General features: G+C 35.9%; 1 protein-coding gene across 3 annotated transcripts in view; it reads left to right on the forward strand.

Moving 5' to 3' along the window:
* Positions 1-26,255, forward strand: part of TBC1D22A (TBC1 domain family member 22A) — a 189,146-nt gene that overhangs the window by 127,004 nt on the left and 35,887 nt on the right. For 2 of the 3 annotated variants that reach the window (XM_069801901.1, XM_069801899.1), the window contains exon 12: positions 25,051-25,146. The exons of the other annotated variant lie outside the window; for it this stretch is intronic. In XM_069801901.1, coding sequence (XP_069658002.1) covers positions 25,051-25,146 — 96 coding nt within the window. The remainder of the gene's footprint in view (positions 1-25,050; positions 25,147-26,255) is intronic. 3 annotated transcript variants of the gene reach the window in all.

A 26,255-nucleotide genomic window follows, 5' to 3' on the forward strand; every position in this document is an offset into this window, starting at 1 on the left:
CCTCAATGTCTTTCCTGTAGTGAGGGGCCCAAAACTGGACACAGTGCTAGAGGTGCAGCCTCACCAGTGCTGAGTACAGGGGGACGACCACTTCCCTAGTCCTGCTGGCCACACCATTGCTGATACAGGCCAGGATGCCGTTGGCCTTCTTGGCCAGCTGGGCACACTGCTGGCTCATGATAACTGGCTGTCAAGCAACACCCCCCAGGTCCTTTTCTGCCGGGCAGCTTTCCAGCCACTCTTCCCCCAGCCTGTAGCGCTGCATGGGGTTGTTGTGACCCAAGTGCGGGACCCGGCACTTGGCCTTGTTCAACCTCATACAATTGGCCTTGGCCCATCGACCCAGCCTGTCCAGGTCCCTCTGTAGAGCCTTCCTACCCTCGAGCAGATCAACCTTCCCTCCCAACTTGGTGTCGTCTGCAAACTTACTGAGGGTGCACTTGATCCCCTCGACCAGATCACTGATAAAGATATTAGACAGAACTGGCCCCAATACTGAGCCCTGGGGAACACCGCTTGTGACTGGCCGCCAACTGGATTTAACTCCATTCACCATAAATCTTAGGGCTTGGCCATACAGAGCGTACATACTGTTTGTACACTAGTGAAGAGTATGCCCATCAAAGCCATGAGCAGCCAGTTTCTCCAGGAGAAAGCTGTGGGAAACGGTGTCAAAAGCTTTACTAAAGTCCAGGTAAACATCCACAGACTTTCCCTCATTCACTGATCGCGTCACCTTGTCATAGAAGGAGATCAAGTTAGTCAAGCTGGACCTGCTTTTCAGAAACCCATGCTGACTATGCTGTAAATATTTCAATTTATGACTTCAGGAATTTTTTCCCATATAACTCAACAGTTCCAAAAATTGTCATGTTATTTTCTATATGTGTAAACTAGTTACAAATTCCATGTACATTTTTAAGATATAAATGCATCTTCACAAATAAGCATACAGGTAGTTCATTTTTGCTAAGTTATTCTTTTGGCGAGAGCAGTGTGTTTATAAATGCCATCATCCTTATTCAGTGTGTTTCAGTTCATTTTCCATGGTGCTTTGCATTGGAAGGATGTGATATTGATGCTTTTCAATTTAAATGCAGTAGCATCCACTAAGGAAGTTGCAGTACCTGTATTTTTAAGGGCAGTGTATGTTGTTGAAACTGGTTGATTGTGTTAATCTAATCAAACTGTCCAAGCAATCCTTCTTACAACATTCTTCTTCATAAGTCCATTAAGCATTTGAACTTGTAAGCTTTTAATGCCTTTTCGTCAGCAGAAATTAAGCATGGATCACAGTCAAAGGGGATAGGAATTAGAAATGAGAATATTCAGAAAGATTTAACTGGCAAGCTAATATGTGGCTGTGAGAAATGAACAGGAGAACCCATATCATGCCAGTTGCTCATCAACAATAATTAAAATATAGTTCATAAGCTTACAGCTGATGCTTTAAAAAGAACTAAGAGGTTCACTTCAAATTTTGGTGTGAAGCTGTCTTTTTTTCCTAGCAAATAAAATAGAGATTTTTTTTTAAGAGGGGGTTTGGCAAGAATTCCAGAAAACTTTTTTATGATCTGGAAGTAACTAGAAAATAATAACAGCACCTATAGGATTGTTTGAGATAATTCTATTTAAAGATTAGCTACAACAGAACTAACTCTGGGTATTCGAAAATGTCTTTTTTATCCTGCTTCTTTGAAAGTCCTCGAGTCTGGTATCATCTTTTATTACATTTTTTTTGTATTAAAATTCAGTCAACTGTAATTAGCTTTATTTTTAATTGGTAAATCTATTTAAGTTGAAAAAAAATGAGGATTTCAATGCAGGGGAAAAAATAAGAGATAAAAGAAAAAGGCATGTGTAAGTATCATTTTATCCCAGTATACTTTAGATATACTTAGTTACTTTATTTGTCATTACTTTCTGTTGAATTACATTACTTCAGAGACAGTGAGCACGGAGCAAATATTAATAGTTGTGATGATTTATTATTTAAAAGTGAAATTGGAGAAGAGGTGCACAGAAATTTGCTGTTGGGGACAAGGTTACAGGGTTTAAAAAAAACCAAACAAAACAAAACATTAAACATATGCCCTGGTTTTGGCTGGGTTAGAGTTAATTTCCTTCCTAGTAGCTGGTCTAGTGTTATGTTTTGAGTTCAGTATGAGAAGAATGTTGATAGCACACTGATGTTTTCAGTTGTTGCTCAGTAGTGTTTAGTCTAAAGTCAAGGATTTTTCAGCTTCTCATGTCCAGCCAGTGAGAAAGCTGGAGGGGCACAAGAAGTTGGGAGGGGACACAGCCAGGGCAGCTGACCCAAACTGGCCAATGGGGTATTCCATACCGTGTGACATCATGCCCAGTATATAAACTGGGGGGAGTTGGCTGGGGGAGGTGGGTTGCTGCTTGGGGACTAACTGGGCATCCATCGGTTGGTGAGTGGTGAGCAATTGCATTGTGCATCACTTGTTTTGTATATTCCAATTCTTTTGTTATTATTATGGTCATTTTATCATTATTAGTTTCTTCTTTTCTTTTCTACTAATCTGTCCTTATCTCAACCCACAAGTTTTACTTTTTTTTTTCCCCGATTCCCTCCCCCATCGCACTGGGTTGGGGGGGAGTGAGTGAGCGGCTGCGTGGTGCTTAGTTACCAGCTGGGGTTAAATGTCGACAACATGTTTCAGGATACTGTGCAGTTAAAGTATCTTTGGTGAACCTTTTTTTTGATAGTAATATTGACATAAATCAGTTATTGAATAGTTATTCAGCGGAGACAGTGCAAACCCCTGGGAAACATTAGTCAAAAGACATTTTTTGCTATAACAGTGTTTCTCCTTTTTTCACTGTGAAGGAAATTACTCTGTTGATTATAAACATAAAAAAAGTCATCCAGTTAGTTTCAAATGCACAGTAGATGAAGTAGAAATAAAACAGTTTTTCCTTTATTTCATATCGGAACAAAAGAGTATTATCTGGTAGCATAACGGGTAGAAGGGTTTCAGATTAAAATACAATTTTTAGGCTGATGAACAGAAAGCACTGCAGATATCTGTGTATTTCTCCTACACATGCTATCTGTATTTACCTTTTGTAAATGTTACATAGTTAGTTTTGAACATGTCATTATTTAGTATTTTCACAAGTGGTCAGAAAAAGAAGGTGAATAATAGGATAAGAAAGCCTGCAGCTGCTAACAGCTCCTTCAGACTAAGCATAGAAAAAAACTTATGAACCAAGAAAAGCAGAAAGACCTTCTGAGACAGAGTGACAGCATTAAAATTTTGCTTGAAATTCCCATTCATGTAAGTGTAAAGTGGTATGGAAAGATTTGGGAACTAAAAAGAAATTACATTTTTGTACATAATCATTAACCATGAACTCTGTGTTGCCACTTAGGAACAAGAACTTGAGGCCATAATCTATGAAAATGTTAGAATGGAGAATAAGAGAGGCTAATTTTGCCATTAGATGGAACAGGGTTGAGGTTGGAGGAAGTCAAGAATGAGTAAAAATGAAAAACTGCTTGTTCTGAAGAATCCTTAGTCTTGGGAAAAAAAGGTTGAGAGGGGAATATAGTACAGGTGTAGAAAATATGCATGACATAGGGAAAGGTTTAGTCACATCTAAAACCAGGTGTCAGATTCAAGCCTAAGAAGATACTTCTGTGCACAGGACACAGTTTAATTGTGGAACACTTGACCACAAGACTCTGTGGGTCCTGAATTTTATAGGGATTCAAAAAGTAACTGAACAAACTTGTGAGAGAAAAATCCATCATTAGGTATTTAAACAGATTCCAACATCTGGCTTGAGAAATCTCTGTGCCAAGATGCTGGAGGATGGAAAGACATTACCTAAAGCTTAACTTCCTTGAATTTTCCCTTACTGCTGACAACTGTCAAAGACAAGGTATTCAACCTAGAGTTTCTTTTATAGTAGCCATACTGAGACGCTGAAGCTATGTGTATTGGGTCTGGCTGAGATGGAGTTAATTCTCCCCATAGCAGCCCTTGTAGTGCTGTGCTCTGCATTGGTAGCTAGAAAGGTGTTGATAACACACCAGTATTTTGGCTACTGCTGAGCAGTGTTGGCACAGCATCAAGGCTGTCTCTCCAACATTTTTGCCCTCCTCAGTGGCAGGCTGGGGCTGGGCAAGATCTTGGGAGGGGACATAGCCAGGACAGCTGACCTAAACTAACCAAACAGATATTCCATACCATATGACATCAGCTCAGCTATAAAAGCTAAGTAAAGGGAGATGGAAGGGGGGCATTTTCGTCTTCCGGAGCAACCACTACGCGTACTGAAGCCCTGCTTCCCGGGAAGTGGCCAGACATCGCCTGCTGATGGGAGGTAGAGAATAACATCGTTTGTTTTAATTTGCTTTTGCACGCGACCTTTGCTATCACTGTATTAAACTGTCTTTATCTTGACCTATGAGCCTTTTGTTATATTTTCTCTCCCCTGTCCAGCTGAGGATGGGGAGTGATAGAGCGGCTTTGGTGGGCACCTGGCACCCAGCCAGGGTCAATCTACCACACTATGTTGATAACATTTGGATATTTTCCACATAATGAAGGTTGTTTAGCTAAATTTGTCCAAAATAACTGAACACTTGCAAAGTTTCTCAGATGTATCATATAGGAGTTCCATAGGTTGTCCTAAAGAGCAGAAAGATTACTCTAGAAAGGGTAGAAAGGTTGAAAAAGATATTATTTTTAGCAGTTTTTAGAAACTCCATGTGATAGAAGGATGTTTGTCTTCTGCAAGGCACTGTGTTTTTTCATACCCACATCATGGTTGGAATGTTTCATGTTGCATTTAGGGTCTAAACTTGTACCAAAAATGCAACATGGACATGCAAAATTAAGCATCACGGTATTTATTAACTTACAGTTTTGATAATGAAGGCTTTCTGGTAATTTATGTATTTAAATAGAAAAATATAAGATGTTGATTTGCTAGATATTGATACCTACATTTTCCACGTAAATCTTGTTTTGTTTTAAAAACAGGATTCCAAAATGTGCCATCCTTTGTTTTTCAAAGTTATTTTTTTTCTGCGCTTCCTTCCACATACATTTTATTCCAGCACTTGGCAATGTAACCTGGTAGGGATAGTTAACTCCTCATTTGGTCTCCAAATACATGAGGAGACCTGGCCTCTTCATTTAGTCTAGTTCAGCAGGTTGCTTGATTTGCTGACAAATAAATGAGCAAAGCAAAGTGTCAAGAGAAAAATTGATACAAATATTTTACATAAAATCTGATTTGTATTATAGGCAAATTATGTCTTTGTTTTCCAGTTAAGTCAAGAAAACCTCTAATTAGGTAAACAATTATTCATCAAAACTGTATGGTTTTTTAACGGGATTATAATAGATAGACCTTTTTGTGTGAATAAACTCTTACTCAAAGTACAAGATGATTTCCTTCAGGTGTTAGTATTGCTCACAGAGACAAAGCCTGCTTTTTGTTCATCTATTTCTGTCTTTAGAGCTTCCTTTTCCTGGTCTCAGCCAAACATCAGATTTGACCTCCAATATTTCCAGTAATCCAGTTTTTCATTATTTGTATTTTATTTAGTTCCACATTCTTGCAAGATAGATATTGGAAGCATTTTATTCTTCACAAAACATTAATATCAGTCCTATATGGGTTTACATGCCAGGAACACGTATATTTGGTAATAAATATTTCTTTAATTTTAAACATGATAGCTTCCCACTATGGACAAGACATTTATATTGTTTAACAGCATGAGCAAAAACTAATGTTGTTCCTTCAGCAGGGAAGGAGCGGGGAGAACAAAGTGTAGGAGAAATAAGTTGTCTTGTATTTAACATTTCTAAATAAAACAGTTGTGTTAACATGCTTTGATCCCTTAAAGAACTGATTGTAAAATCAAGGGAAATGAAGGAAATTCTTTTATCTTTTTGAGTAATTTAAAACCTTTCTGAATTTGTTTTTCTTCCAGTTTGTTCCTTTAGGTAAGAACTGAAATACTGTGTTATTAAGTTTTCCATCACATTGCTAAGTCTAGAACATTAACAGGAAATTCTGTGAAGTCAGAGTAATATTGCAGGTGCTTTTATTGTAGTAAATTTAGTTTCCACAAAGGATTTTTTAATGAGGAATCTAACAATTACTTATTTTGGTATTGAAATGCAATGGGTATCTGGTTTTTTACATGTGTTTGAATTTATATTTGTATGATTTAAGCTACTCTATGTATTTTAGCTTTTTTCAGATTAATCAGCTTGTTGCTATAAATGGTTTTTCCTAGTGTCATTTCCAAAAATTCTGATAGTATCAGTGTAAAAGTAGACTTTCTGGAGTTAAATATTCATTAAAAGTTTTACTCACCAATGCAGTATTTTTTTATTTTTTTTTTTTTTCATTTTGCCCTTATTCTGCATTGGTTTCAGGGATACAAATAAATCCTGATTCAGAAAACTCTTCATATTTAGAAAGAGTTCCTGGAAGTATGAAGATGAGCAAAAGTAGAAGTATGCAGGCCTGACTAAAGCACATGGTGTAAACTGCAAGCCTAACCTCATGCTTAATCCTGAAACTGATGCCCAGGAGTTCATTAATGTTGTGTAAAAGCAGCGTGTTAACAACCTTCAGAGGTCTTTTGCTCATCAAGTATGTGTCTTCTTGCAATCTACCTTTGGCACAGCGTAGTTCTTTTGAATAATGTTATTTACTGAAACCAAGTGAGAGCTATGAGTGCTTTCCTGTTCTCCTGTCAGTGGGGTGTCTGGACTTGCGGCATCTCAGCTGCCATTCATTTCCTTCCTTGTGCCCATGGCTGCGAGGAGGATCCTGTTCTAATTTAGCTTTTTTGTTTATTAGACATAATTAAGCTTAAGCAAGGCATAGGGAGCTGGGCAGTTCTGTATTGTGCTGTTGTGAGAGGAGGCAGGGGATGTTTGTCTGGCCTCATTAGAAGTAATAATTTCTGGCCCCTTTCCACATGTGATTCAGTTTTTCTGCCTGTATGTGCTAATAACTGTTTGTTAGGATGTAATTACTCTAATATAATAGAATAGAGTTTTTCAGTTGGAAGGAACCTATGATGATCATCTAGTCCAACTGCCTGACCAATTCAGGGCTGACCAAGTTACGATAAGTTTTTGTTGCTCACTTATACTAAAAAAAAAAAAAAAAGCACCTCTCTACTGATCTCTGTTGATGCCTTCTCTTCCTCAGATTACTTGGAAAGGGTGTCACCAAAATATTATATACTAAAGTCTAGCACCACTGCAGATGCAATTTTAGATGTATGCTTTCACTGGGGAAGGTGTTTTGTAGAGCTCCATCCTGAGTTTTGATCTTTTTACAGGCATGATTGAGAGGTGCAGGAGAAAATATTTAAAACATTCTTACTGGAAAAGTTGCTGTTTATATCACTGGATCGTTGTAGCTCCTCAAGAAAACATTATCGGTTGAGTCACTCGTTAAGTTCTAATGTATCTCCAGTATGCTGAGATGTCAGTTCATCTTCTCAAAACAGTGTTCAGAAGCCCCATTCACTTGCCACACCAATGCCTTATTCCTGAGAAGGGGCACAAAGCTTGTTCTCTGCTTCTCCAAGCAGCAGTTGATGCTGAGAGATACTTCACAGCAGAAAGATTTCACTGTATTCCTGTTTGCTCTAAAATGGACTGTAGAGTGTAGTGCACTATTGAAATAACCTGCTTCTGGTCAAATAACACAAAGGCATTTCACAGTCTACAGGACCATACTTTTTCTTCATCCTTAACAGAACAGCACAGGAATTTAAATAAGGTCACAGGCAAGGAAGATTTTTTGGGTTTTTTAATATAAAAATTTTAACAGAGGGGGAAAAATCAGAATATCTTAGTGACTGTAAGGAATTAGAAGCATAAACACGTTGGTTTTGAGATTATAAAGTACAAGATTTACAGAATGAATGGACTTGCTGCCTAGTGTTGATTTAAAAGAGAATGTCCTAAAAAAGAATGAGTTTTCTTAGAATAGTTGTTGCATTTTGTTTGCCAAGCTTTCTGATGTCTTTCCTCCTTTCAGCCACTGTATCGTATATTCACAAGATTTTGTAAATTTTTCAGTATCATTATGAAAATCAGTTTTGATTGAAATCTTTTAAAAATACTTAGAGAAATAACCTCTCTAGAGGAAAAACACTGTTTTATAGCTGGTCAGAAAGTGGAATTTATACTAACTGTTGAAATATAAATTTTTGTAAAGCATTTTATAACATATTTATTACTGAAAATCCACCAATATACTTGAGCTCGAAAGATGCACTTTGGTTTGTTCTTCCTGCTAAAGCATAGCTTACTTTCATGGTGGAGTGTTAATGATGTGTCTGAAATTACAAAAACAAAAGCAAAAAAACCTCTGAGTCCTAAAAGCAATATGACAATTTAGTTTCCTGCCTGAGTTGTCCGATAACTTTGTTGATATGGTAGTCTAGATTCTGGGTGCATACTAGTAGAGATTTCATGTCAGGCTAAACCCGTTGTTTTGTTGGCTAAAGCAATGTGCACAACAGTAAACAGTACAGGGAGGAGACAGGCTGAGCTACCAAAAGGTTCTACTTAGCATATCAACAATCATCCATTTTTTGATCTGGACCTCGTGTTTTCTTCTCTTTATTAAAATGAGTAAGAACAAGTCTGTGTTTAGGTCCTTGCATCAGCAAAAATAAAAAGAGCTTAAGGAGAATTGAGTATTAATAGATGAGACATTCTGTATTGAAATTCTGTGTATCTTTCTCACTAGCAGAATAATTATTCCGCCCATCCCTTTCTTCTGACAAATGGAACACAACTGCTGCCAGTTACGTCTATTAATTGCATCCTTTATATCAGTTTCCAATTCTTTCTATTAAACTGTGATGTGCTCTATTTAGTATATTATTCTATAGATATGTTTCTTAGCACTCGCACTCAACAGATACTTATTTTTATCATGCATGCATTCCTCTGCAAGAGTGAGGGAGTGTGAAAGAATGTGTTGAGCAGTGTCAGATGAAGCTCATTGCTATTCTAACAGCATGACTGTGCTCCTTTAGGAGGGCATTCAATCCTTGGCATTCATTCCCTCACACTGATGTGATAACAGAATAAAGGAGCTTTACAGCTGATTGAAGTCAAGTAGTAGGGCCGTTGTAAAGGCTCACAAGAAGATTACTGATGAATACCATTACTGCTGGAGGTTGGACTAGCAATTGTGCATGTCCATGCTTTCTTATAGAGAGTGAATAATGAAAGAGAGCGGGTGTTAATAATTATGAATTAGCTATGCTTTCCTTTTCTAGAAGGAAGATGGTGGTGTCCATTTGACTTCAGAGTGCTAAGAATTATGCGATAAATGTTTACGAAGTTCTGAGAAATCTTCGGTTTTAAGTGGTAATAGGACCTGTGTCTATATTATTTCTCTAGTTCTGAATATCAGAATAAAGCAAATTGGGCATGATATTCTGTTTTAGTCTGGAGTCAAAAGGTGTTTGACCACTTCAAGTATTAATGGAAATTCACAGTTTTTCCCATCTTTTGCACTGCAACATTCTCGTTTTTCTCATGACAGGAGACAGATTGAAGGCTTTGAATTTATTGCAGTATATTGAACATTCTTTGCTTATAAATGAAGCAGATGGCTGAGATAAAATCACAGACTCTTCTGTGGTTTAGTTTGGCTGAACGTTTTTGAAACTAAAATACTTTGTGTCTGATTGTCTTTTCCTGCAGAGAGGGAGTATATGGGGAAACACTACATCAAATTCCCAGTCTGACTCTTATTTTTCTCTGTTATGCTTGTAAGTGATGATGGAAATAGAAGATAAAAAAAACTTTGCAGGAAGTCTTTCATGTGCAAGAGGATAGTTCTTAACTACCTGTACTACCTCTGACAGGACCCTGGATACTCAGTAAAACCTCAGGTTCGCCTGAGCTTGGAGGTAGGTTAACACAGCTCCTCCTCTTTACTTGAAAGCATTCCAAAAATGCTTTTTGAATTGTTTAAAGACTGGGTTTTAATAAGTAGAAATTAGAATAATTATTTTCTTTACTAGTCACAAAATTCTTTCTATTTATGAGAGAACAGAAGTAAAAGGAGTTTGTAGGCAACGTTACGTCTATTCAATGCATCTTTGTATGGTGGGTTTGCTTCCAGATCTGATTTCTAACTTTGAGCGTCTGCATTGGCAAACAGTGCAGTGCAGTAGGAGTGGATCTGTGGAGAGAAACTCTACAATGCGAGCCATGATTCAGTGCATGAATGTACATGAGAATGTATTTCAAAAGAATGCTTGCAATCCAAACCAGAACACTGCAGTAGCTGTGCCCTTAATGACTTTCTGAATCCTAGCAAGCCTCCTAGAGCCCTCTCTGGCCTCTACAAGATTTCTTTCATCAAACTGTTTCTTTCCTGATCCTCTCATCAGTCTTTCTGGCTCTGCTTTGTGCAATTCTTTGCTGTGATTTTTCTTCTGGTCTTCATTGTGGTCACTGGAACTTTCCTTCCTGGGTGTCCTCAGTTGCTCGGAAGGGAAGCTCTTAAGGGAATCTCACTCTTTCTCCAGAGGCATCATCCTGACCTCCTGGTGTCTGTTTATTAAAAGGAATATAACCTACACAAACTGAAAACATATATGAAACTGACAATCTTTCACAATATTCTTAAACTGGATCATCAGAAATATCCATATGATTACTGTAGACAGTATTGTATAACTTTTAATATATATTCCATTGTTTTTGATGGATGACAATAATTAGACACTATGCTGTGATTTTTTTTGTCCTTTATCTGTCTTTGAGAACGACAATAATTCCGTAGATTGTGTTGATACCTCTGAATGAAAAAGGTATTATGAAATGTAATAAATGGAAATGATGCCTCCAACTTATATTTGCTCTGAATTTGTTTCTAATGGAACTTTTATGGAACACAATAAATAGTATTGAAAATGCAAGTTTTTTGTAGTAACTTAGGAAATAGTAATAATACCTTGAATAAGCTAAATGGATATAAAAAGCTATGCAGAAGATTTTTTGCATTCTAGGCAGAAATAAATAGTTTATTTTGGAGGGGAAACATGGTCTAGTAGATAGGGCAATAGACATAATGGTTGAAATGCCTGTGCTTTCTTGCTTTTTCATTTAAATACTCTCAACTCTTTTTTTTTTTTCCTCTTTTGCAAAAGTTATGGATGAAAATTTCCAGATAATGTCAAGTTTACCATTTTCTTTTCTTTCCATAAATGGAGAACAGATTGTTTGATAGTTTTATATAAATTATTAAATACAAATCAGCTCAACAAAAACTCTATCTTCTGATTATCCTTTAATAAATTCTCATGTAGCTGAAAAAAAATTCTTATACGTTGTGCTCAAATACCTTTCCACAAAATTAACTGTAGCATTTTCATGATGGAGGCTTTAAGTGCTAATAGTCTTCTTGTTTGTTAATAAACAGGTTTTTCTTCTTTCTAACTAGATTTGTTCGTAGTAATTTATCAAACCTGCAGAAAAGCAGTGTGTTAGTGGGAAAACAAATCAATCTGTCCTTTCTGAAAGGTATAAACAACTTTCATTAATGATACGTTTTTTAAAGCTTAGATTGTGGATAGAGGAAAGTTGTCTCTTAGGTATGTTTCAACTTCATTTTAATATTTCAGGAAAAATTGCTTTTACGGGGGTGATGTGCTGCTGTTTTAATTTGAAATAATCCAACACCTGCCTTTTAATAAAACATTTTCATAATTAAAAACTTTGATTTTGTTGAGATTTCCAAAGATACAATTTGAAATGCATTTTGTTGCATAATACTGTATCACTTTTTGAAGTTAAAAATTTAAGTGCAGACTAAATGTTTGTATGATTGCCGTATATTTTTATTTCTTAAAGTTTGAAGTGTGATTATTAATATTGTCTCTGAATACCTGCTATGTAAATTAGGGATGTGGTAAAGACGTTTTTGGTTTTCTGACTTGTAGATTCCCTTCCCCTGTGGTATTGAATCCCGTTTCATTACACATGCATTCTTCGTTTCTTTTATTGTAAATGGGCTATGACTTTTTTTTTTTTTTAATTCTCTTTGTCTCTGGTCCTGTACCCTTTGTGGAAATGGAACTCTGCAGTTTGGATCCCTGTAGGCTCTCAGTGAGCAGTGCATGACAACCTTTCCTTCCTGCCTGTTTCCATAGTAGCAGCACCTTGTCGTTTTTCACAAATGAGTATTAATTTGGTTTACAGTTTAAGACCCCAGGGATGCAGAGGCTTTTCACAGCCTTCTAAGACTAGCCACGCTTTATTGAGGTAACATGAAAAATAAACAGCCCTAGAAATGTTCACGATAGAGTCTTTGCTGCCTGAAAGTTATGTGGCAAATGCAGATTCTTCAAAGGTGTCCAGGATCCATTTTCAGTAGCTCATCGCTAGTCCTGAGAATTGTAAAACTTCTGGAATCAATTAATTGACACCACTATTTCTGTCCTTGCTCCTGGACAAGCAGTTTCTGCATGGCTTTGGAAGTCTCTTCAGTGTGTAAATCTTCAGTAGAACTTTGCATGAGCTGATTTCTTTGCTTTGCAGCTCATTTTGCAATGCACATTGGTTGGTTAGAGCATGTTTCTTCCAACTAATAGCACTGTACTGTCTCCATTTTGACTGGAATGAGCTACAAACATTGTCAGGATATGGTGAGCTTCATCTTTCCACAGAGCCATTCTGTAATAGCAAAGGTTTTATACTGGTAAGTTTTTACTACCCTGAAAAATAATGTGTACAGAAAACAGTTTTCCAAAATGGTATTAGATGATCAGTATTGGCCATCATAAAATCTCTGCATGTGTTTTTTTTAAGGTATAGAAAATCTATAATTGCAGTATATCTGTTTTATTCTTTATTTACTTTTTCAAAATCCTTTATCATTTTGATATTACTTTAGGGTGTTTGGGAATCGAGGAATACCGATGTACACGAAGTAACTGGGGATGAGTAAGCTGTGTCAAAAATCTTGTAGCTATGTACCAAAAGAAGCTGGTTTTGCAGCTTAAGTGGTATCTGACGTATTAAAACATTGGCATTGACTTAAGTTTGTTTGCACACGCAGCCTGACATCCTTCTTTCCAACATTTCAGAGTATATTCTAGTCAGATTTTAAAGCCTAAAAGTTCAGAGTCTTCAGTCTTCATTGCTATAAGCAAAATCATGTGGGAAAAATCTGTTTAATTTGAAAAATATTATAAAGCTGAAGGAAAGATACAGTAACAAATTACGTTTTGATGATACATCTATTAATAGATAAATCTATTATTTTAGTTCACAACTTGGGTAGATAACATTTTGGTTCCTGTTGTAATTTTGTAGAGGCTGAATTGTTACTTTTCTAAATATTTGTTCCTTTCACATTCATTTTGTTGATAAAATTCGTCCTGAAGACTGGCAGGATGATTATGATTGTCTTATTGTTGCTTGTTACAATTTAATAAAAGAGATTTGAAGAAAATTATATGGGAGTATAATTTTTTTCTTTTATAATACTAAAACCCAAATCTAGTGAGAGTCATTTATAACCTCAGTAGGCACTCTTTTGAAGGCTTGAATAAAATAAGCTGTAAAAGGCTTCTGAAAATTTGGAGCAATATTTAGGAATTTAATGCAGTATGCAGTGCCCAGGTTGTTTCAGTAGGAGTAGTATTGTGCTTTTAAATTATTTGGTCAATAGTTCTTGATTAAGGAATTTACAGAAGTACTATACTAGATGTTAATTGTGAATTTCAGCTGAAGATTCTGTGTTCGGCCAAAAAAATCAGCCAGAAAGCTTTTATTTGAATCAAAGCTATCCTCCCATTCTGAGCTGCTTAAGGCCGTGGGGGTAGTGATTAGGGCACTCTTGCTTGCTTTGGTGTCTGTCAAGATACTGGTACTGAAGACTCAGCCCTTTAAATGTCAACATGGATTAGTGGAGAGATGCTCACAAAAGCTGGTGGAAAGAAAAAAGCAAGTCATGTTTATTGACAGCAGTAAGACATTTGAATACCTTAAACTTCACACTCTGGTGATGTCACGTCAAATGGGAAAAACATGAAGCTGTACTGGTCACCTCAGGTTGTCAGTATGGAAGAAGCAGTTGTAGAGAAAGGGCTTCTCAAGCTGCTCAGCTATGCTCTATCTGTTGTGGAGTAAGGCTGTCCAGAAAAAAAAACAAACAAACCATGTGTTATTGGTAATACTAGAATTACTAAAGTTGTATGCAGGTGGTAATATCTTAAAATTTTCCTCACTTTCTGCCACTTTTTTCTTCATTTACACTGCTATAGGATATTCTCATAGAAGCTTTTCTCAACAAAGCGGTTGCAATCTATATACTTAGGAAACCATCGATAGTGTATGATACACCTGTGCTGGAGAAAAGTACGAGAGTATTACTGTCTCATAATTGCTCAGGGCTTTTCAGGGTCAAGACAGATCTTTCAGTTCTAAGAGATGAGTACCAGCATCAGAGTTAACTTCCAGAGAACCTTGATAAAGCAGATTGTGACAACTCTACAGGTGTTGCCATTCCCACATAAGTCTTTTGTTTCATGCTGCTGTCTTCAGTCAGCGATCCGATGTGAAGAATGATTATTAGTGCAGACTTTGACTTGATTGTTCTGCTGTGCACCGGGTTTTGATTTTCAGCATTTTGAAAAGATACATATCAAAGAGCTTACCTTGATTCAATGTCCTGAGAGATACGTAAATACTGAGCAGGCTGTGGCATCCATTGAGACATTAGCATCTTCAGAACAATAGTGTTATTCACAGGAAATATTTTTGCTGTAGCTAATAAAGTGGATGTAGTTTCTCATTCTGACCAGACTTCAGCAAAGCTGCACCCAATCATCACTACTATTAATCTATTTCTGTGCTAACCACTTGGTGGATGGGAATAGAAATGGTCTGAAGAGTATTTTTTGGATTAGCTTGGTGAGTCTTTTCTATTAACTGTTTAGGTAAGAAGCAGTTTATCTTACTCATCCAGACAAGATCAAGCTCCTGGTGATAGCTATCAAGTATCTAATAAATTTAATTAAAATCCATGTGTTAACATTTCCAGCTGTGATATTGAGTGACTAGCAATTTTCAGATACTTGGAGTGAGTAATGGTGTTGGCTTTTCAGTTGCTTTTGACATCAGCCCTTTTATAAACCTGCAGTTTTGCAGAATCATGACTATAGAGCCTGTGTGTTGGACGTAGCTGAAGAGCAGCTGAATAACGTTTTCAGCTGTTGTGCTTTTTCTTCTCTTTAGTCAGTGAAGATGCTGCTGCATTCAGCAGCTGCCTACTTTAGTTTCTGTGGTATTATTAGTGTGTTAGTTTTAACAGAAGCTGAATGCAATGTAAAGCATGCAGGCCAAGGAATGTTGTTAAGCAGTCATATGGTCACAAAAAGCTATTATACAACTCTTATACAACTATTTCAGTATCTTTGAAATCCAGAGGCTAGAAGCTCTGGTGGTTGTCATGAGCATGGTTTATGTATTTCAGCAAAATGTGATAACCGATGAGTATCTGCAGAAAAGGATATCATTGTTCTCTTTTTAATGAACTAACAATTTCATACAAAAAATTCAGCAGTCCCATTGTTTAGAATAAAGGGATACATGTAAATGAGGCCAGTGCTGAAATTGTATTTAAACAATGCTGACAGTTCTTCTATTGTGCCCTTTAATTAATTTCCCGGCACCAAGGTTCTCTGGGAATGAACTGCAAAAATAATTAAAATGATACATGAGGTAAATAGTTTAGAAATTCAAAAGGTGAAATAGGGAATTAGTTTAGTAAATATTAGTTATATTGCGTATTTGTGCTCATTTGCCTTCTAAAAGCAGGTTATTGAGGAAGTATGATCCGGTTTTGATTCACATGATCTGCTGAAGTTCTGCTCAAAGGTGGGGAAAGTTGCCATATTCTTTTTTAATCAATGGTGCCTGTCCTGGTTTCACATCAGTAGTCTGCTTAAAGCAGGTTAAATATTTATGTAAAAATATTTTGCCTCACAGCAAAGTACTTCAGAATTAAACCAGTTGCAGCATATTTTTTACTAATGGTCTGGATTTAGTTTATGCTTTGTAAGGTGAATCATATCTTTAAGTAGAATTCTGTGAGTAAAAGCAGTTTTTGTTTTGGTGTGACACAGCTTTGCTTTTTTCCACCACATTTTTGGCCAACTAATTGATGTCAAGTCATTACTTGAGAAGGAATTTAAATGTTTAAGTTCAAATTAAATTAATGATTTCAGATAGAATGAAAAGGATCTTAATTAGAAGGAAACTTCAAAACAAATTTCTTTCCAGCTGGACAATCATGTCTGAATAATTGAAGCCCAACTTTAAGCCTAGCTTAAAATAAGTCTTTGCAATAAATGTTCTTTCTGTCACTGACTGTAGATGAAGCAAAGATGAGATTTACATTTTGGTGTCCCAAATGCACATGCCTTTGAAAATATTTTGTCTAGAGGTTTTCACTCAAATCTGCCATGTAACCTATTAAAAAAGAAATAGCCTGCAGCTTTTAGAAAGTGTTTTCTTCAACTTCACCTGTGCTGGGGGGGGGCAACTAGTCTGTCACTTTTTTATTCTCATCTTACTGCTCCTCAGGCTTTCCATAACAACTCAGTCAGTACTTCCGTAACTTCTCCATGCAAGAGGGATTTTAAGTTACAGTGGGGGACATGTGAGTAAATTAAAAATGCAAAATGGATTTTCTGGGAAATAACTAGAGGGTTAGACTTTTCAAGCGTGTGTACATTTTTGAAAAGACTGTTGGTAGTGTCATCTTCTCATATCCTCTTACAGCTTGTGTGATCTGACTGCCTAAGCTTTTTCCCAAGGAAAATACTCAGGACTGAGGGTTGTAGGGAAGTGTATGCTTCAGCTTTATACTCATGCAGGAAACAAAATACATTGTATTTCTTGTGTTTCATGCTGTGAGAGGAAGTAAAGGACATAGTGTTGTTCATTGTTAATTACATAGAGATTCTCTACTTTAAATGGTTACACTGCACCACAGCTTGGTAAGATAATTAGGAGCCATATTAATGGCTCTAACTGAAATACTTTGTTCCTTCATACATTAACTATGGCAAATGAAAGAAAATATAGCTGTAAGTAATCAACCACTTTCTAAAACCTAAACAGTGTAAATTATCCACTGTTATTGATGAGGACTTATAACGTTAGGTGGCTGTTATTTGTTAATGCACTGAAACCAGCTAGGAGTAGTTCCATTAGTTCTTGCTGCTGGTTCTGCTGTTCTCATCTCCAGACAAGTTGGGAGTTTTTGATCTTAAAAACTTACATGGAAGAAAAACTTGCAGAAAGTTTGGGTGGGTTTTGGGGCTTTTTTTTGTTTGTTTGGTTGTTTTTTTTGTGTTTTGTTTTTTTTTTTTTCTGCTAGAGGAGCCAAAAATACATATATTAGATTGGGGTTTTATATCTCATCCCTGACCTTTATGTTGTTTGTTGTTAGCTAAAATTGAAGTGATTGATTATCACTGGTAGAAATCATGTTCACATTGCCACATCTCTGTTCTTGTCATGTTCTGCCTGGCCATAGCTAGTAGGCAAAACAGAAGTTGTTTGCCTTCTGCTTTGTAGAAATTCAAAGCAGCAGATTAAGTAATACTTTCTCCTGTAAGTACAAAGAACAACTAACTAATGGTCAGTCTTCACGGCAGATGAAAAGAGGCTTATTAACATGGGAAATTACAGAAAAGAAATCAATAAGCTTTCCGATAATTTCACTGCATAATTCTTCTGTGTGTATCTAGGTTCTTTTCAAAGTAATGTTGGAAGTGTTGCAAAGTGTAATTGTTCTCCCTTGTGTAGAGTTCAGCATCACCTTGCATTTGTATCGAAGGCATTCTTCAAGAAAGCTGCCTTACTCCACTTTCTTCTCTAAATACCCAATTCAGCAAGAAAGGACTATAAGGGTGTTGCATAAGAAGCTCCATTCCTTTGCTAAGATCCAGCAACTTTCCTGTATGTGAAGGTAATAAACCACCACCCATAAGGAGAAAAATAACTATAAAAGAAAACCACATTTCAGTATTGGATGTGAAGGTACCTCATAATCCACTTGACATCCTAGTCATGATGAACTCTTTAAAAACTTCATGATAAATTCTTTAAATGAGCTAAATGGGAAACACTGAATTTTTTTCACCACAGTTTATTCTGGAAAAGCTAGGACAAAAGGTCAAACACACAGTTGAAGTTAGTTATTTTTTATTCTGTTTGAATTGAACATATTAGCAAGTGAAGAGGACAGTAATTTAAACTCTGTTCTCAAAGTACAAGCTAATGTGGAAGGTTATACGAAAGATGCTTCTTTAAACAATTAATGGTAGCCTGCGTAAATCAAGTAAACAGTAATTATCAGTAGCATCCATTTATATTTGATATAGATTAATAGTCTTACCATGAATTTTGCATGCCATATGGAGCTCTCTAACAGGGCAAGACATTGATCAAAAAAAACCTCCTTGCGGCTGGGATTTCGCAGCAGAGGTTTATATCACAAATCATCTTTTGGAAACTGTTGCCAAGTTGTTGTTGATGAGATCAGAGAGGCCAACTACTAAATTGTTATGAAAACTGATCTTCACCTAGTTTTCTGCATAAATCTTCCAAATCTAATAGAAAATTGTAAGATAAATAACTTTTTTGAACATTCCTAGCAGAAATAGGAAATGTGAACACAGTTCTTTATCTTTTTTAAAATAGCTCTTCTATAAGGGACTTCGAATGCGCACTAAGGGTTGAGATCGTAATTCTTGCATGGTGTTTTGGCTGTGCCAGATACTTGTAGCTAGCTGTTATGACCTGAAAATGTTAGTTTTGATTACAGATTTTGAAGTGCTATGAAATGTGTTTGGATCAGATTTGTTTTTAAAGCAAAGATCAAACCAACCTGTAAATGTTCATATTAGTTGATGGGTGTTTGCATTACAAAACAGCTTACAGGCCTTACCTATAAGTAAGGTTGGTTTTTAGTTTGGGGTTTGTTTTTTTTTAAGCATAAATGATCCAACTTTGTTGCTGTATTTATTGTCAGATTAGATTTAGCTTAGACAAGTGCTGTTGGTCACTTAGTGCTTTTAGGATCATCTGCTTGGGAATAGTCATGGTGAAACAAAAGCAATGATAGAAGACAGTCCAAAATGTGCTAACTCAATTAAAAAAATGTTTTTAATAGGTGTATATATATATATGTATAACTGTAAAATACTTTTTAACATGTATCATGATTGAAATTTACATTTTTAGCACCACAGAATAATCAAAATTTCATTATATAACTGACTGTAAAACTGACAGGCAGGGGAAGGTTATGATCCTATATGAGTTGGTAGGCTGCTGTCTACAATGAAAATAGCTGCAATCCTTGAAGTATTCCAGTACTTCTAGAATGACAAGATTTAGGTGACTTCAATTCAGTGTTGTCTAAACTTAATCATAATATTCTTTCACCATGAGTAAATATGACATTTTAAGAAAGCGTTATCATGATTTTTGTAGTGAGAAATCACACCTTGCAAAACTTTAAAAGCCAGTAAACATATGCACCAGGTTGATGTAGCCTATTGAGATTGCTGAAAACAGTGAAGAAGGTTCTTCACTAAAGGTTGTGAAAGAAAAAACATGGCCATGGAATTAAAGGGAATGCCCTTGTATGGATAACAACTGAGAGAAAACAGATGGTAGGAATAAGCAGGCAGGTTTCAAAATTAAAGGAAATCACATGTAATTCTTTTAAAATTTGTGATGAGGCTTTAGCTGTTTCTGCTGAAGTGATTGGAAAAGGGATACAGGAGTAAGTGAGACAAGTGAAGTTTGCTGGCAACACCATGTTATTGAGAGTAGTAAAGGTGAGAGGCTGACAGCAAGGAGTTGCAGGACTTCGTGTTGCTGTAAAGAACGAGGCGGTAAATAACAGCCGAAATTCTGCGTGGAGAAATATAAAGCGATACTCTGTGTGTGTGTGTGTTTGGAACAATCCTAACTGTACCAGTATAACCACGGGCTCAACTTAGCTTTCTACACTCAAGCGCAAGAGCAAAACATAACCTCAGTAGCAGTCAAGAAAGAAAAAGAAAAAAAACCCAAAGGTTAGGAATTACTGTGAAAAAGGAAAGGAGAACAAAATATCATTATGCAGCTATGAGTTATGTTCTTTCTGCACCTTACATGCCGTATACAGTTTGGACCTTATTTCAAAATCAAAAAAGTACAGGGAAGGATGTTTAAAAAGGCTGAGCAAAGATGGTGGAACCGGTATAAGAGGAATGGTGGACTAGGCAAAAAAATATTCTAGTCTGCTAAAAAGAAGGAAAGATGAATGAACTGAAGAAAGTGAGTAGGAAGTGATTGTTCATACTCTCTTTCAGTGCAATAACTGAACAGCTTTAAATGAAGCTAGCAGGTGTTGGCTTTAAAACAGACATGCTATAGAGCACACACTTGCATTTTAGAGTTCTTTGCCACAGGACTTTGTGATTACCAAAAAAGCTTACAGTTGCAAAAAGCTTTGGGCAGATAAGTAAAGACAAATCCATTAACAACTATTAAATGAACATATTCTACAGCTTGTGTAAGGACATCGCTGAGCGTGAAATCATTAAAAGTTAGAATAGTGTTCTGGGAAGGTATTGCTATATGCTTGCACTCTTATACTCTTAGTCATCTGCTGTTGGTCATTCCTGGTGGCGGGATAGTTACCCTGATGGACCCCTCCATGGTGTGCTCTTGCTGGGTTTCTTCTCAGACTGGAACTCTGAGTCTCAGTTTTGACGGTGGATTGAGTCTGTGCCTAGGAAGTCAGAGCTTCTGGCTGATGGAAAAGGCGAATCTTGGAGGAGCAGCCAACACATTCCACTTTGCATGACGATCCTGTGCTAGCTTCTTTTTCTTTTTCTGCCATAGATTGCTTGGATAATTTTGGAAAAATTACTTAAACCTTTTACAGCTAAACTATCTGTTCTTTGTAATGTAGTAAAAATGGAGTTGCTTAAAGTTGCTTTATTCATCTGTAACCATAAAGTGTTTGGAAGTCCTTGTGTCTGAGCCATTATTTGCGTGTGAAATGTGGTGGCACAATTTCATAGCTTTAATCATTCTCAGTACTTAAAAAATAATCATATATTTACTCTATCAACAAATATAATACCACGAGATATTACCCTCCCTAAATGCTGAAGTATCCAAGGTATGGGAGGCAAGTTAGACTAATCGTTGACTAGACAATAATCAGTCTAGTCATACAACAAAACCTGCATTCTTTCAGTGATTGTCTAATTCAAGAAGTTTAGGGAGTGCAGTATAAAGAATGCCTTTCATTTCAGCTGCAGAGGAGATCCAGCATTTGCAGGGCAACGAGATATTTGTGATGTTAACAATCTAAATGATTTTTATTGATAATGACAGATGGTTCTTAGATAATGTGCTCTGAGTCGTCTGTAATATGTTCAGAATAAGTCTTCTGGAAGGTTGTACATCTGTCTTGAGATCTTTTGCTAAAATATTTAAATCAAGGTCATTGTTTATATTTGATTTTAAATAGCTTTTAGTTCGTAGTCTGCATTTCTGTACATTTAGAGATCAAACTGTTTGTAACTTCAAAAGCTACAAATGGAAAAGTATAATAGGTAGCAGGTGTTAGAAAAGGCAATTATGCATTAGCTGTTTTACTCAATTTCTAAGACTGTCTAAAACTATCCATTGGAAATACTTTGTAGCCTAGACTTATCTCTGAAGCATGATGCATTTTTAAATCTATAGGGGGATATGTGTTTTTTCTCTAATGAATTGCATATTTAAACCTATTTGGTTTAATTTAGAAGAGCTGAAGAAAATAGTACTTTTTCTCAAGAAAAAGTACAGGTTCTTATATACTTCCAGATATTTTTTCTGCAATTCCTCAAAAACATTTTCAATTTCCAATATTGCAGTTCTGGGGTTTTTTGATTTTAATTTTTTTTAAGTCACTTATCTTGACTTTCTGGCAATGGAAGGATTTTCTCTATTATGTGATAATAGAATGAATTCTTGGGCTTCCAATCAGAATGTTAGGTTATTATCAGAAAAAAGAATACTCTGATGATCTTATTTGACTAGCTGTGTAATATTGTGTTGTAAGTCAATGTAAGAGAGAGCAAAATAAACAATTTTGCCAACAGCTACTGCAAATTTACTTTGAAAGTTAAAATGCTACTTTCGGACAGATTTCTTTAATCCTACCTCCTTCTCCTCTATGCTTTTCAAAAACTTACATAGTGTTGGAGGATTGAGGAGAAGAAAAGAGGATTAGTATATATTAATAACAAACCAAGTTCTTTTCAGTTCCCTGTTTCTTGCTCATGTCATATAATTAAAGAAATTTAAACCTTTATTGTATTCAGGTAGGATAATAAATAATCCAATACATAAAATATCCTGATTAATAATTATTATTTTAAATGAAATTTTCCTGCCTACAGACTATTCAGTCTTCCTACTTCTTCATCTGCAAAAATAGTCTTCCTCTTTCTTAATCTACCCTGAGCAGTATTTCTGTGCTTTTATCTGTTCAACAATCTCAATCCAGATTTATTTGCCCCCACCCTGTAACCATCATTTTTTTTCTTCCCTGCTTTCCTGTTTGATTGCAAATGCTCAGGCTGGTGCCATGCTCTTCACTTACCCATTCTTTGAAGTAGATCTAAACAGAGATCATAGTTCACCAGGGTAATGGTGAACTGACCTGGTTCTTACAATGCCAGAAAGTCTTCACTAGTGACAGCACATATTTCAGAGTGGGCTTCTGGGAAATGTGTTGATGTTTTCTTGTACAGGCTGTTGACTTAAGTCTTAAACACAGTCTGTTTTCATTGGGCATTGCTACCCTGTTTGCCTTCCAAATTTGAAGAAAGGTTATCACTTTTATAAGATTATGTTGTATATTCCAGAATAATAGAAACCTTCCATGTATGATTAAAGGCTACTACTTGAAAGGACATTTTTAAAATTCATGTTAAAAGTGAGAAATCGGTTGCAGTTCCGTGCTGAGAAAAAAATAGACCACAAGTACTCTTTCTATACTTAATTTTAAAAATTTAAAGATATTTTTTCTCATTTTAGAGATGGAAATGTTATAAAAGATTACCAAAGGCTGAAAATACTGCATGTTCTGTAAATTTATTTACACGTTAAAATAGGAAAAGGGTTGTTTTCTTAGAATTGGCTTCCTGCATTTTTTAGGGTTGTGTTTGATTATTTTGATTATTGCCACAACAGTATCTGATATAATAAGTGGTAGCAGCACTTTTCTTACAAGAATGTCTTCTTGAGATACCATTTTATGCTTTTATATATGTTAACTTTCCATCCCAAGAGAAATACCAATACTGAAGTAAAAGACGTGGATTTTTCAGGAGGATGGTAGTAAGTGCATGATTCTGTAAAACTCTAATATTGTAAATTGGACTTTACTTTGGTTTTTCTGTTTAAGACAAACTCTGGTGAGAAGTCTATTTAAAATTACCATATACTTTGTCTGTCCTGGTATTTTACAGTGTTATTCAAGTCATGTTATTCAAGTAGAGTGTTTTCCTAGAGTAGGAAAAATATCACATGATTTTATAATCAGAATCTTTCTTTTCTGCCTTCAAAATTAACTAATCCGTATTTTCAGTTTCAACTAAATAACTTAAAACTTCCCTGCAAATAATTGGTATTATCTCTTTTCTTGCCTCTTACTGATTTGGTGGACAGGATGATCTGTCGTTTCTGTAGCTGCTAACATGATGTTTGTACCAACCCCTTGTAGTACACTGTCCACTTCTATCAGTCAAGGGTAGACAAGAAGGAAAAGGAGGAGGAGGAGAATATTTTTTCTTTTCGACTTGTGATAGCAGTGAGGTTACTTCATTGCACAGTTACAAGTGTTACGTGGAATGTTTTAAATACTGTGCTCTTCTAGGTTAAACAGCAATAAAATAGACATTTTATCACGTTATGTGTTACATAAGAAGTTGTTTTAGTTCACGTTACTTGAGCAGAACACTGTATTTTTCTAAAGAGTAAACTGCAGTTTTGAAATGACCAGTAGAGAAAATGAAAAAAATTACTATACTTTTAAAGCGCTACAATTAGATCTTATAAATTATTTAGATATCAGCATTTAAGTATGCCTACATTTGTCAGATTATGTAGCTTAATCTTACAATTACTATTTTTAAATGTTATTTTAATGAGATTTTACGTAGCATTAGTTCACAGTCATCACACTGATAATTAAATATCATAATTATTTTTTCAGTTCTCAGTGGTATAGAAAATAAAATCTAAGATTAATTTGGTAATACAAGAAAACTTAGTGAAGTCTTTTAAAAGTAGGATCACGAATTTTTCTGAACTCTTAGATGTACTTATGAAATCTTAATTTCTAGGGGGAGTTTTATAAAGTAACTGAATCTGCTGCCTTGAAGTAGAACAGAATGCTGCAGATCCAAATACAAATCTGAGTTGTAAATATTTTGTGTTATGAGTGGATTTTCTTCCTGTAGTAAAAACCTCTAATTCAGTCAAATATAGACCAAGTTAAGCAGTTAAAATGCTTAATAATTTCCTATAGCAGAATTTATAATGAAAAAGCTACTAATAGTTGTAAAGTTTGCTCTTAATAATGGAGGTGAAGCATATGTTCACACCACAATGTTGAGCCAGACAGTACAGTATTTCATGCCAGATAAAAGCCAATGGATAACTTCAGAAATGGAAAACATATCTGTAAAGAATTAATTTAAATATGAGAAATGGATTCATACCTCACCTTAATTCCTGTTACAGATAATAGCTATGAAGAGGTTTGGCATAGATGGAATGCAAATATGTTTGCAATATGAAGAGAGAGATTTAAATGACACTTGTAGTTAGTAGTGAATGCTATAAAAATACACTTGGGGTATATGGTGATCAGAAGTATTATCTGTGTATTGAAAGGATGATATATTTTTATTTTTTCTAGTCTGAACCAGAGGGTTTTTCTCACTTCCACTTGTACGTCTGTGCTGCCTTCCTTGTCAGGTGGAGGAAAGAGATCCTGGAAGAGAAAGATTTTCAAGTAAGTGAAGGGGATATTTTTCAAGCACAGGGTAGTATTTATTAAATTTAGCCTCCTAGTGTTACTTCGGGATGAATTTATGACAAAATAGTAGCAGTTGCAGCAAGACTGACGGTGTCTGACTGTTTGTTATAGTTGCTCCAAAACTGTTAGATCTGAAGTGATGAACTATAAGCAGTAGGAGATGTATTTTCTTTGTCCACTCTGGGAAAAAAAAAGGTGTTTTAACTGAGACAGACTTTGAGAAGATGATTTCTGGAGATGCTGTTACAAGTAGAGCCTTGGTTTCTCACAGAGATTTTCTGAAAAGGTAACTGGATTTTTTTTTTAATCTTAAATGCAACACTGGAGTTATTTATTTATAATTTCTCATCTGTATAATATAACAGCACACTCTTCACAAGGTGATGTTCATTCTTTCAAAAAAGGTAGGCAAGCAGTCTTTTAAAATAAGGAGCCTGTTTTTCAGCAGGAAATAAAAGGACCATAAGAGCATTTACTTCAGGTCCCTGCATTTCAAAACCTTACATTTTTCCAGCGAAGAGCATATCAGGGAGTTGTTTGGAGTGGGATTTGTGTATGGTAATAGACAAATAATTTGCATACCCCTGTAGAAGTTCAGTTATGTTTGTGAACTGGTGACAGTTCACTTTCATAGAAATATTTTATATTTAATTTTACCCTATGATACACGTGCAATGCCTGAAAGGCATTAAAGTCCTGTTTGCAGGCTGACTGTAAACAAACAACAAACCATGCTGCAAAGCCCCCACCGTTGCCTGCCCGGGGGAAATGGCCCGTTATCAGCTTATTTTCTCTCCATCTGACTGAACTCTCTTGCCCTGTACAAATGAACCATTGTGTAAATTTGTGTATCACTTCAGTCTATTTCATCTTTCTTCCTAAAATGATTTATTCAGAGCACTTTAACTGTCATTGCCTGTCTTTGCAATACATAAATGCCTAAGGGCACAACATAACAACTTTAATTTATACTACCTGCTAACACTGTCAGATTTTCTGAATTTATGGTATTTTGTCAAAAACAACTTTAATGTCGGCAGCCATGCCTCTCAACTGCAATTGTTCACTGTTAATCCTTCCTGTTA

This window comes from Haliaeetus albicilla, chromosome 14, assembly GCF_947461875.1.
Source record: "Haliaeetus albicilla chromosome 14, bHalAlb1.1, whole genome shotgun sequence".
In the NCBI taxonomy this organism is placed as follows: Eukaryota; Metazoa; Chordata; class Aves; order Accipitriformes; family Accipitridae; genus Haliaeetus; species Haliaeetus albicilla.